This window comes from Sturnus vulgaris, chromosome 5 (assembly GCF_052056855.1).
Source record: "Sturnus vulgaris isolate bStuVul1 chromosome 5, bStuVul1.hap1, whole genome shotgun sequence".
Taxonomy (NCBI): Eukaryota; Metazoa; Chordata; class Aves; order Passeriformes; family Sturnidae; genus Sturnus; species Sturnus vulgaris.
Window position 1 is genome coordinate 21,146,699 of NC_142247.1, and position 14,258 is coordinate 21,160,956.

Here is a 14,258-nt window from a genome sequence, read left to right on the forward strand (position 1 = left end):
TGTTTTAATTCATAACATAGATTTTTTTAGTAAGAATTAAAAAGCTAGATATTACTTTTAAAAAGCAAGGATATTAGTATATTCCAAATAAGAAAATAGAATACAGTATTCTGCAACATTATAAACAAATTATTGAAGATATCTCTCCCCTTGCGAAAAAAAGACCCTATTAACACTAATATGAACAAGAATATTCTGTCTAATAGCATATATAATTTTAAGGAATAAAACCCTATTGTTTGCACTGTTATCTTGGTGACATTTTTGTTTCAGTAATCAACATGAAAAAATAAAAATAAATTAAAATAAAAATTTATTAAATAAAACCAGTAGTGCTTCAAACATAAATCAAAAATTGAAACAAACTAAGAAAAATTATTAAAAATAATTTTGGAAAATTATTTACCAAGTTAAAAGTATTGATATTTTTTGTAAGCTTTATTGTAGCTTACTGTATGTTCTTCTTTCAACCATCACTGACACACAGTCTGAGGCATGAACTTCTGATACTGGTTTATCCCCCATATTGATTTCCCTTTTAATAGAGAAAAAAATATAAACACTTTAACGAATGCATAAATAATACTAATCAATTTTAATTTCAATACATATATATTGTTAGAAAGATTGCAACACTAGGACAACTTTTCTGTAAATGCAGATAAGAAAAAAACTAAATATGTTTTCCTGGGACATTATTCCTCATTGCAGAACATATGTGGAAGGCTCAATTTCCAAATGAAGTGCTCTTATGAAGTCACTCATAATGTGTCTTACTCTTGTTATAAATCAGCATCTGTCTTCGAATGAAGAGCTGTAAGAATACCAGTGTAGTTGTGGACTTGGAACCTATTTTCAAAATATAAAGCTTAGATAATTGTACTCCTGAACCAGGAAGATAATATCATAAATTTCGAAAAAAAAATAGTTCCCACTTTAATAAAGGAAGTTGATGAACAGTGTAATTATCAGTCTTTTGATATTTGGCACTGATTAGATAATTCACTGGTTGACTTTTTTAGTCAGCCCTTACAGACTCATTTGCATAGATGTAGTGACTGTCTGTCCAAGATTTTCATTTTCTGACTTCTTAAGAAGGTAAATGAGAGTTCTTTACATTTAGTCTGTTAGTGAATAGTAAGGCATATGTGACCTTATACTCTGGACCAGGACCTTGCCTTGAATACATTCAGCCTAAGGAATGGATTTGGTTTGAATAGAGATTCCCTATTCTAAGACAAATACACAAAAATATTTGCATTTCAGACTATGAAATAAGCAGCTTTAATACTTTATCTTGGATCTAAAATTTGAAAGCAATGAGCTCACGGCAAAGCTAGGTAAAATGCCAGTGAGGAGATATATTTTGCAGTTTATATAAAGTAAATCGTAAGTTTAAAAAATAGTACAGGTATCAAACCCCTTAAAAGGTGAATTGGTGAATATCCTATACCTCCAGTTTATAGTGTCAAAACATGAATGAAAACTATAGCACTTCTGGTATCTCTGTCCCCACCCTGCCATCACTTTGCAGTTACTGAAAGTTAAAATCATCCATAGTGAGCAAATGGACTTGAATGTTAAGTGTTCTTTGCTGGTTCAAGTGCTCCTGCAGTTTACAAAATCTTTCTTTCTAGTAGCTGCCATATTCATCTATTGGTGAGGAAAAAAGAATCTTTGAAAGAAAAATAAAAGGAATAATTAGCAACAGGATGATAACTCAGTGTTATCTGAAATGACATAAAAAGCAAAAAACATTTGTACCAAAAAAGAAAAAAAGAAAAACGTTTTCAAATGTCTCAAAAAACGCCTGAGTTGAAGGTGCTTATAAGATATAACCTATAAAGTTGATGTATGAGGGTAGAAAATAAAAAATTATTCTAATCCATGAATGTCTCCATGCAATAATGATGGCTCCTTTGCACACTCTTCCAATTCTGGCATCCTCTTCCTGATGCTTCTGACAATGTCTGTTATTCAGCAGAATGGTCCAAAAACTGAAGGATCTCCAGAATTTTACTCTGTCCTTTTTTTCCCCCCATAATGTCATTGTTTTATTCTCTATCTTTGGATGTCTTTTGTGATCCAAAAGTAGGTAGTTCTGAAAAATATTTCTGAAAAATAATATAATGGATGCAATTGCTTTGGAATCCAAATCAGAAATTGCCATTCAAATGTCTTAAATATCTTAATAGATCATATCAGTAAAAGACAGATAAGAGTAACAAGATTGCCATGTGTCGACTCTTGCATGTAACGGTAAATTGTTTTTTTAAGCTTATAGATTGATAAGTAGAATTGTAAGTATAAATGATTGCATATTTTTAATTATGGAGATAGCACAGTAAGCAACATTCATGGCAGCTGTGACAAGCAATTTATGGATAATATATTCTTCTATATGAATTTCATAACAAATGATAGATTTATTTCCCAATAAAATAATTTATTCAGAAGGCTGGTATTACATCCCAAGAGAGAAAACAAACCATAAAATTAAAACTAATATAAAAATATTTCTTAAATATATCTGAAGAAATTTTAAATAGTTGGACTCTGCATGAAAATGAAGTAATTGCCTTTTTTCTTTTCCAAGAAGCTATGGGTTACAAGTTTATCTAGGACATCTTAAAGAAAATGTATTTTAAAATAATGATGAAAGACAGGGGTATCTCTCTCCCTCCACAGGTAAAAAAATTTCTCAGCTGGATACTGCTTTAGATGAGAAATTACAGAGAGAAGACTTCGCATACCAATGGCTTCATGCACAGTTTTTGGATTATGAAGCAGCCAGTTCCAGAAATACGAAGTGGTGAGGTCATCGCCTTTAAATTAGATTTTTTTCTTTTATTTTCAATTTGTCTTGTAAAGTGAAACCTAAGTTAATGGTTCTAAAACAAACATGGTTTTGCAGCTAGCAGACGGTACACTGCATTTCCAGGTCCCAAATATGGTACCCTTTAGAACCTGCTTAGTAGTCATGGTATAGATACTTCTTGCACATTAAAATTGAAATTATAAAATTCAGAATCTTATCATAAATAACTACTTAGTTTTACTATAGCAATGCAGTGGGTTTTAGACTGTAAAAAGTGTAGAAAAAAGTGCTTATTCATCATATATTTTATAATGTTATTGATATATATTGTGGTTTTATGTAATTAAATCAACTGTAACATTAGCTATATTGTTAGATTTGATTAAGGAAGTAAAAAAATACTTTTTTTAACAAAGTAGTGTGTATTTACATTTTGTCTTCAAAACGTAAACCCAGCATTTACATCTTTGTACCACACTGAACTGAGATGTTATAAATATGTTCCTTCTATATTCAGTTTTGGTTATTAAACAGGTAAAATTTCAATACAATTAACGGAAAGGTTCATATTGCCTGAATTAACATGAAGACATAGTAAATGTATTTTGGTCATAAATTCAATATAAGGCATTGGTATATTAATGAAGCCATTAGTAGACACAATGCCAAGCATCTCTAAGAAAACCAAACTAAGTGTCTGCAGGCAAGCAATGGATTTAGTATATTAATTTCATTATTATTTTCATTAAAAGTGTATTTATAATTAAATGGGCTTCAAATTGTTCTGTCTTGTGCAGAAAAACATGCCATATATCCTGCTTGTATCAATGACTATAGAAACTATATGAAAAACATGTTCCTTATGAAATATTTATCTGGCTTTGCAGTAATATTTACCTTTCAGTCATGATCTATAATGGAGAAATACTCAAAGTGTTTGTTTAAGATAAGTTCCACAACTTTTAATATGAATGAAAACACTGGAATACAACATTTAATAATGCTTGAAAGTAAGAAGACACAAAAAATTATAAAAGAATTTTCTTAAATACTATTGCTTCCTCTACAGGTTAATGCTATGCCCTAGAATTTGTACTGGCTTTTTTAAGGATCATGATATCACTTTTTAATGTGCCAAAAGTCCAACTGATCTCCAGTCAGACTTCATTGGTAGACAATCTAGAACAGCTGATATATCTATTCAACTGAAAACAATTTTATTCCTACAAAAAGTAATATGAAAACTGGCTTTTCTACAGTTTATGTCAACACATATAAAAAGTCATGCTCGTTAGAATAGCTTAATATTCTATCATTTAAATAAGCAATGTTAGTTATTTTTTTAATCAAGTGCAAAAAAAATAGTAATTGCTCTGATACTTTATCAGTTAATATAAATTTCTGTGATACATCTTAATCATGGAATCATTTTAAATAATTAAGCAGGATTGTTTCCTGGAAAGATTCTGTGCAGGTATATTAGTGAGCCCAGTACACTGGGAGTTACTAAAATTTCTATTCTACATTTTTCCCAGCTGTCGTTTTTTGCCTGAGCTAGATCCTGCGATATGTGACAATAAACAAGTACAACTTGTGGTAAGAACCTGTTTCTTTGTGGGACATTGCAGAATTCAGGTATTTCCAACCCATACCTGGTGTAAAAACAGGAGATTTTTTTAGATTAATATAATTCTATAGTGTTATCTCTGTTGACAATTAAGTCATCCCATGATGGAGATCAGAAGAAAATATTTTAGCACAAAACCCCATGTAGGTGCATTGGGTTCCAGCTTCATGATCTGACACTGAGTTTGTTTTTGACATAAAATGCTGCTGTGTGCTTTTTAAAGCTTCTAAATCTGCATTTTCAAAAAAAGTTAAAAAAATGAAATATGGTTCAGTACCAACTACATTATTTACTGAAAACAGGTATTCTTGTCAATTGAACAACTTTAAATATTCTCAAATCCTGTTTAGAACATACCTAAATCATTCTAATATGTCTTCAGTGTCATTTGTTGAAATATAGTAAGTTGGAATTGCATATTAATATGGTGACATTATTGAAAACATTGCATGAAGTCAAACTTATTCCTACAATTTCTTTTTAATGTTTTTTTAGATCTTAAATAGCCCTCTGCCTTATCATGATTGACTGCTTTTGCAGCATTTTATAAAATTGGCTTTATTGAAACAGGTAGTCATATAAGTTGACAGGAGGGGAAATATGAGCAATTTAACAATTTGAAGATTTACAAAATAAAAAGGCTGTGTCAGAGATACCCAAAAGTTCCTTTAATAGCAAGCAGTTGTGTTGCCTTCAGGCCAATATATATTCACTCCATTTCTATATGTATAGTCTTTACATTTTAATGCCAAATTAGCAATGTTCTTATTGATAAAATTTTGTACAATTTAAAAAACAGGGCAAGAATTTAGAATCTAGGCAGAATTACTAATTTATATAATACATGATGTAAAATATTGCACAAAAAGTATTTCCCAGTTAGATGATGTGTCATATGCCTCGTTTAGTTCTCTGAGCAGTCTTGCCCCCTTCTAACCTCTTCCTTCTTCAGCTTCACAACCTGTGCAATTTGCATGTTTCGGAAATTATTCCATAAACTCTCATAAAATTCACCTTGAAAAAAATGCTTTTAAGACTTACAAGTTACTATTACTGTTTTCTTTAAGACAGATTTTGCCAAATATTTTTCTCTGGCAAGTGTGTCCAATTCTTAGGTTCTTCTTAAATTTAAAAGGCTGAAATCATGAACCAAATAACTGTTGTAGGGTTTGATTGCAGCAGCACCAATAGTTATTTGTTAGGTGATATCTAAAACAGTAATTTGAGCAAATCATAATTTAATAATGTTATCTAAATTGCATGTTATGTAATTATTGGTAAGCATATGTGCACATAGGTAGATTGTATGTTATTTACACTAAGCAGTTTCTGTCCACAAAATACTACTGCAATCCCACAATAGTATTATGTGGTATGCCCACATAACTGGCAAAGTTATAGAATTGTCACAGCTTGTGCCACATAATAACATAGCTGTTCCACATGAATGAAATACAGAGAAAAATGCAATAGGGGGCTCAAAAATAAGAAAATGGAATAAAATATATCTCTAATGCAGAGAGCAGTACTATATAGGCAGCAAAATAATGATGTGGTTTGTAGAAACAGATGGCTAGAGAATTTTGGTTTTAAAATTTATATGAGTTCTCTCTTAAAGGTTGAAATGGGAACATACTCCTACTGCTTTGGCACAGTAGCTTATTTAAAAGCTATGAAATCATTATAAAAATCAAGTTAACAGCTGTAATCATTATAAAAAAAATTCTTGCAAACTGAAAGTGGAAAATATATATTAAAAACAAAGAGAGGGAGAGAGAGCGCAAGCATTAGACGAGGAAAAGCATTCCTCTTCTAGAAGAGGAAAGCATTTCCAGTAGTTTTTTCCTATGCCATATACTTGAACATGAAGTTTTCTGATGTGCTGGACAATCCCTGCTTTTTATGTGTTCCACAAGCCTGCATTCTGCAAGTTTCATATAGTTTTCTAAATTATGTTTGTGCACATTCCAGTAATTTAAGACTGTCTTTTTGATGGATACTAAATTGCATTTCAATGGTTGCATATAAACAATAAAGTCTTCTCACTGGGGATTGTTGCACTTATTACAGGCTCTTATTATGTCAGTCGTGGTCTGATGATTTTTGATGATTTTTCTCACTAGTAATACCATAGAAGTGCTTAGGAAGGCATGATGGCTTGTGGTTTAAACTATTTTAAATTAATACGATTTTGTGGAATAGCAGGTAGAATAGACTTCCTGATTCTTTTTGTATGAAGTTTAAGTTACCTATAGGGTTAACCCCTTCACTATTGATCAGTATTTCCAATCATTTAGATGTAACTTGAATTCAAGAGAACCTTTTATCTCTGAAGGTCACAGAGCATCTTGATAATTCTACCTAGAAATAGACAAATATACAGATGCAGAGCTACGTTCAAGGCAAAGGTTCCTCTTGTTGATATTAATTTTCAATTAATTAGTAAGGAAGGTTTGTGGTAATTAAAAAAATGGCAGAAATTCTGAAAAGTTAACTATGGTGATCACCACAGATGGAAGTCCAATACTACAGTCTGCAAAAAACTGTGCCAGTATCTTAAATTTCTCCCAAATTTTGGTTGTAAGTCATAAACCAAAAAGGGAAGGTTTTAATTAGCTTCAGAGGACTTTCAGTCAGCTTCTTTAAAAACCCAAAATTAAATTTGCTCCAGTGGTTAATACAGCCTTAAATATTACTCTGACTGTAGTTGGGTGAAAACACTTATCTTTATTTGAAATAAAATAACAAATATATTACATCAGAGATCAAGACAGCCCTATTAAAATCTAGCATATAGCCCTAAATATTGTTGTCTGCAAAATAATGAAGACTTAGTTTCTATGATGGTAGAGATTGGATAATAATACCATGGAAAGGCTATATCAGACACTAGCCATATGAAATTCTGTGGCCTCCTGGGTCTTTGGGAATCAAGAAAAACATTTTAAAAAACTTTTGTTGTGTGTTGAAACAGGTTAGATAGAAATAAGAATGATCACTTCCATTGGTTTGAATCTCTTTGAGCAATCCAATCATTGCATTATTTCTACTAATGAAAGACTAAAAGCTTTCAGTTTAAAGATTTTGAACATAGGAAGCTCTCACAAGCTTAAAGCAACTGTAAATCTTAAGGTCAAAAAAAATAGAAATAATTGGCAGGGTAAAACATTTTTTTTTCAAAGTTTCTTGGCACTGCCATGGAAGAGAAAATAAAATATTGATGTTAACAGCAATAATAAAGAATAGCTGTGCAAAGCAAATATTTGAATTCCTCGTCATTAAACATATGAAAGGTAAGCATCAGAAAACAAGGGATAAAGTTTCTGTGCGGACACAAAGGGTATGCAATCACTAAGGAAGAGTGTAAAATCTCTGTATCTTTGGAGTTTTTGGTTTGAAAATGCATGGACTTTTAAATGAATTTTACATTAAACAGTGACTGAGTAAAGACAAGGAAATGAAACAGGTCTCCATTTCATCTGAGTTCTCTAAGTCAGACTGGACTACAAAGCCTGTCTGCATTGGTGCAGTGCTGCTTTTGGTACAGTGAGGTAGTTTGAACAGGAAGTCTGGAAATCGTCTCCTCCAGAATGGCCTACAACTTCACAGTAAGAGCACTTTGCTGAGAAAAAGGGAGCTGTGGGCTTCAGCCCCCGAGGAAGGTGTTGAGACCCAGTATCTCAATACCTGGTTGAGCACTTTTGCTACTACAGTGTTAGGTAAAGTTTAGTGACATTACCACTAGCAGTCTTTCCTTTTCTGTAGCTTGTTTGTTTTTATGTTAAAAAAGAAATACCCAGTTAGACACCTAGCTTCTGAAAGACATGTAACTCTTCAGCCCAGAGAGAGAAGAGACTTAATCTACTTTTCTGGACTTCACTTCTGAAGGTCCAGAGACTAGAAAAGTATATCCTTATGTTCAGTACTTCCAGCCAACTGACTCTACACTGGGGATTTTGTAGACTGTTCATCAGCAGTGTCTGATTTTTCCTCATCATTGTTACTGGTCCTTAGTATCTAACTATTGTTAGAGGCTGCTTTTGGTGCTGAATAGCTTTTCTTTACATTCTTCAGGAAATGTGAAGTGGTTTCTGCAAAAATGACAATCTGCAATTTACAGTGGGTGGTATCTTCCAGACTTGTTTTTAAAATTTGCACTGCATGTTCCTAAAATAGCATTGCTAAAGTGAAATACGATTTTCAGGTAACATTCTTCATGCCAAAACATACCACCACTGGATGTTAGAAGTTTATAATTAATATAATACTCTTGCCTAAAGTATAATTAAAATGCTGTCTGATGGTTATGGTTAATTAGCAAAAACCTAAAAGATTAAATTACTCACTAGGCCCATGACTGATTGAAGTGATATGTGTCCTGGATAAAGCATAAATATTGCAGGAAATAATCCAGTATGACATCTCTGACATTCAACTATAACTTAAATTATAGACTGGTCAGTAAATGATCTTAAGCTGTTTAAGGTTTCATCAGCCCTCTGCAAGATTGATTTTCTTCAAAATTACTGTACTAAAATGTTTTCTTTTGTTGTTGCATTGACTCAGATCACAAACCACAATTTTGAGATCGGCTCTTATTTACAAAAATGCTTTGACATAGTGCATTTGTTCAGCCTAGGCAACAAAAAAGGATTGTGGTATCATTTTGAAGAAGGTTGTTTGACAGACCCTGTTTGTTTATTTGGAGTAATGTGAGCTACATTCAGAAAATGTTATATTTTGTTTCATGATTGTGTACATTCTCTCCCACTGCTTCCAGGCAAGTCCTGTAAGCAGAGAAGACATGGATTTAGACCTTGTTTCCATGGCCAGTAGAAGTGCTTTGACTGAGAACAGAGAAAAAAATAAGCCACCACACAGACACTCAGCAAGATCCTCAAGTAAGTTATGGTACTTTTCAATATCAGTATTAAAGATCACTTTAAAATGCTAGGTAGAACTGAGCATGCTTGGAATCCTTAATAACACGTGCTGCTTATCTTTCTGTTTCTTTTTTGTCTAAAGCCTTTTCATACACTTACTACAGTTCTGTTTAAAAAACTTTAATATTGATAGACTTTCCTCTTGTGAATTTAATGGGAAGTTTCCTGTGATGTATTGTAGGTCTTCTCATGTCTAAGTCCTGAGAAGATTTTCTTTTCCCTAAATTATGAAAAAGATTTTTTTTAAATCTTCTTTTTTTTTTTTTTTTCCCCAAAAGAGCTTTGAAAAATGCATGTTTTGTTGCCTGAGCACCAGAATACATGTTACAAATCAAGGCACAGATTTCTGTCATGTTGATTACCAGTTATGCTGTAGTATATGATCTCACTGAACTTACAGCTCAGTAGTAGAGGATCCTTTAAAAGCCATATATTTTTATCACTCTAGTACCATAGAGGGTAACAAAAGAATCTATATATAGAAAACAAAATCTTGAATGTCATAAAATTATAGCATTTTAAGTTTCATGTCTTATTTTGTGTAATATTACTGAAGAAATGGTAATATATTTCTAACAGTATGACATACTGTATTTTTCTATTTGCGTACAATGTTTTTTTCGAATAAATAAAAACGTAACCCCCCACAAAAGTTCATTACAGAAAATATAAGCTGTATTAAATTACTTTGGCAAAATTATCAAAATTCCTAAAACTTTTTAAGTAGTGAAGTTTCTTGAAATGTTGTCAAAATAGGAATCAGATATTTAATATGATTTATAGATATATAAATTGCTGGATTTACTTTTTGATTATGTTTTCATATATGCTAAATTTCCACTTTCAATAAAAAAATTAAAAGTCAAGAAAAACATGTAAAAATACTTGAAATCTCTGTTTTTCTGACATACTTTGTAAAGGCTTTAGAATAAGGATTTATTTACATTACTTCCCCTCAAGTAAAAAATACTAGTTACCCAATGTATTTGTGTTTATCAATTTGATTTGCATTCCTAAAATTAGATTACTTAAAATTTATCATCACAGTCTGAATTGATTGTACTAATGGAGAAAGAACATAATTCTGTCTTTGTGACTGCCATCTTAGAAAAGGAGGGGAGGGGGTAGAGAGAGAGAGAGTTTACAATATTTGCTAATATAGGTATACTTTCAAAAAATACACATCTGCTGCACCATACCTATGTATCCATTCTTATTTTGGTAGTCCAGGAACTAAGGGAAAAATAGCCCAGGTCTTATGTCTTTTTAAATTTATTTCTGCATATATGTCTATATAAATTTTATCATCATGGATTTAAGAAATTAAACGATGATACATTCAATTGTTTCACTTATGATATATAAAACCAAACATTACTGTCACCTTTGTACAGTTCATATGCAGCATAGAAACATGTTCATTACATTATTTCTGTTTGCCAAAGACTCTTGCTTTTCAATTATCAGAATAAATCATTAGCCCCATGATGTTTTTAATCTGAAAACATTATACATTTTCCTTTACTGAGAATGTATTTGTTATAAAATGCTTTCTTGTTCTATAGTCTCTCTTGGTTTGCCTTCTGAGATATTAAATGAAGATGCCTAGGAAATATTTCAGTGATTTAGTAGGTGTATTCCCTTTGAGTTAACCTGCAGTTGTATTACAGGGTATTATAAAGATGCTGTGACCTTAGAGGTGCTGTCTTTTCAATAAATTCTTAAATCAAGTTCTTGTACAATTTTTTCAGGTGATCTCAACCTCAATGATTTGACAAGCTTTGATTAATAAAATCTTACTGAGTTCACTTTCCAGCATTCATAGTTGTGCCTTGTATAAACTTGTAATTTAGGAATTGTATCAATAAATCATTGAGATCTTACAGGCTGAAAATTAATGTCTAGAAATACAAAACAATGGATTCTTAAATATATTTATTTAAAAAACCCTCTCAAATTCATGTGATACTGACATAAAATACTTTTTATATATAGGGAAATATATTAATTATATTAATAATATTAATGTATTCATTATCTTTGTTAAGACAGGACATACAACACTTCAAAGTTATTGTCTTCTAATTCACAGGGGATTCTAGAAAGGCTAAGTCAAGATTTTAAGAAATATTTTTTTGTGAACTTCCCAACTTTCATGTTCTTTCTATAGACCTTTTTTTTCCAAAGGCAGGCTCTTTGAATTCTGGATTAAACAATTTTAAGTTTTTATAAAAGGCAAATTTCCTCTTTTTTTTCTGAAAATTTGGATGGTGTAGATTAATCCTAAACTAACTTAATTCTGTTCCTTGACAAAGCTAAATTAATTAAGTAATAAAAGGAATGCTTTTAACATAGTATATCTCAGTTTAAGGAAAGCATTTGTTTACTTAAAACTATTTGATTTGCTTCCCTGTTACATGTTCAAAGGGAAACCTAACTGTTCATTAAATTGACCAAATGTTTTTAAAAATTGTATAACCTAAAGAAAGAGTAGCCAGTGTTCAGCTGGAGTGAATAGTTATCTGACTAATTTAGGACTTTGCTGCTGTTAATGGCTAATACATTATGATCTAAGAACATATTTATATTATGTTCTAGAACAATATAATATTCCTTCATAGTTATTGCTTTATGCTCACTAGTAACTATTTTTTCTTTTCTATTTCTCGAGGTTAGGTTTTTGGGTGGGGCTGGTTGGGGGGCAGGGGAATCTAACCATTCTTTAAAATTTTTATTATCTCCATAAAATATTGGTGTAAATTTCTGGTTGTATTTTTTGTTTTAATACTTTCCTGAACACTAGTACTAGTAGTCACTAGTAGTCAGCAACTAGTAGTTGCAGGATAAGCATAGAAATATTTTTCAAGAGTTAGAAGTTACGCATTTTTTGTACCTACCTAGAAAGTAGGTTTGTGTAAGTAAGTAGTAAGTGTTTTGTATATCCTAATATCCAATTTGTTTGGAGGCTATTACAATCAACAACCTTCTATCATCTTAATCTGTTTCTGGCCAACCAGTGTTGGACATATAGATAAGTCTCCTGTACATTCACATTGTCTAACTGCCATCACAGTTTTGTGGTTTTCTTTTCTCTGCAAATTTAGACTTTATTTTCATTATGTTTGCCTTAGGAACTGCAATCTTCTGACCAAAATTTGAAAGTGAAATGCAATGGGAGCTGTGCCTCTAACTCTTATTTAAAATATTGCCCAGAATTCTTAATTCTTCTCTTCCCCGAATTCTAGCTTTTCAGGAAGCCTTTGATATGGGTAAAATTACTTTCCAGGAAAAAAAATTGAATAAATTAGAACTTGAGCCTTGTAATTCCTTTATTACCCTTAGTTTAAAAAACAGACCCATTTAGTGTATGAAAAAACATTTATCGGTTTTAGTTATCCAGTGAATTCAAACTTATTCTGCTAGTCAGTGAAAATAAATTAACTTTAATTATGCCTTTCTTACAGTGAAAAGTCTTCCAAATGAGAAAAAGACACGGTAACTTTTATTTCACCTTCTTTCTAATTCTTACTCAATTCTTTTTGCTCTTGACAGAACCCACACCTTGATTTTCTTTGCCTCCCTTTCTTTCAGAATGAGAGCTGTAAGAAATCTTTCAACTTTGTTATAAGCAGTGTATGGTGCAGCTTCACTTCAAAAAATTCCTGCTTTCCTGTTCCTTTGTTCTTAGCATCACTATTGTCTGTATATGCCAGTTCAAGGACTGCTGTCTTTCATTTAGGATTTGTAAACTCTCTCTGTGTAGTAAGCATCTAATTTTTAAGCTCTCTGTGAATTTGCTCATATTTTACCGAGAAGTTTCTTGTATATATATTTCTTCCATACATACATATTTTTCTATGTATTGGTTAGCTATCAAACAACATATACCTAATCTTTTTTAACAGACTACAGAATGACATCTTACAAGATGCTGCTTAATTCACTTTGAGGTTGCATATTAAAAAAAACTACCTAAATGCATATTTTAAAAGACATGTAGAATTTGCTTTCATTGAATTTAACAGGCTAGGGAGAAAAAAAATGATACATGATCTCATGTAATTTCATCATCTGTGTTTCCAATTACGAAAATAATTCAAAAAGAGATATACAGAGGCTTATTCTAAGTTTTAAGTGCTTAATTTTACGGCCTCATTCTCTTCTACTAGGGTTTGAGAGTTCTTCAGTGTGGATTTTTTTGAAGAAAAAACAGCTTAAAAAAAATTCCATTGGCTTGTAGGTCACTTTGATATCCACTTAGAACCATGGAACCATTAGACCAACGATAAGGATTTATGTGTTATGATTTGAGTCAATAATAACAGTTTTATGTTTCCTTTGCTGTGGGATCTTTGTTAAGTAGATTCAAAAATATTTCTCAAGTCAATGCACTGAAAAGTCCAGTAATTTATGTTGGGCTACTTCACATTGTTGCACTGGATGGTAAAGATGTGTCTATAAGATTTTCTTTCCCAAGGCACTCTTTCTTTCCTTAGTTTTTTTCCTTCTAGTTTGTCTCTTTTTCATTGCTCTTTTTACCACACCTGTGTTCCATAATCCTTTCTTTTACTATGAATGGTTCTTGTTTCAGTCCTCCAATTTATCGCATCATAAGCTTCCTCTCCCATCCACTCTTCCTCCCCACATACACCATCAGGTTTTCTGTTCTATCTACAGATCCTGATATGATTAACTTTTTCCTCTCACTATTTCTTTTTGAGTCCAGATTATTCCTGACAATATTCATTATCTTCTAGTTTAGACCTCCTCCAAATATGGCTGGTTTAGTGTACTGTTTAGGCAGATCTTGAGTCCAGTCTCTTAATGTATTTATTCTTTGTGTTCTTTCTTATTATTACCTGTATTTCCA

At 31.7% G+C, this 14,258-nt stretch overlaps 1 protein-coding gene across 5 annotated transcripts in view; it reads left to right on the forward strand.

Annotated features, from left to right (window-relative positions):
• LRRIQ1 (leucine rich repeats and IQ motif containing 1) overlaps nucleotides 1-14,258 on the forward strand; it is a 113,188-nt gene that overhangs the window by 79,576 nt on the left and 19,354 nt on the right. For all 5 annotated transcript variants that reach the window (XM_088165018.1, XM_088165014.1, XM_088165017.1 and 2 more), the window contains 3 exons: nucleotides 2,689-2,812; nucleotides 4,354-4,414; nucleotides 9,226-9,346. In XM_088165018.1, coding sequence (XP_088021144.1) covers nucleotides 2,689-2,812; nucleotides 4,354-4,414; nucleotides 9,226-9,346 — 306 coding nt within the window. The remainder of the gene's footprint in view (nucleotides 1-2,688; nucleotides 2,813-4,353; nucleotides 4,415-9,225; nucleotides 9,347-14,258) is intronic.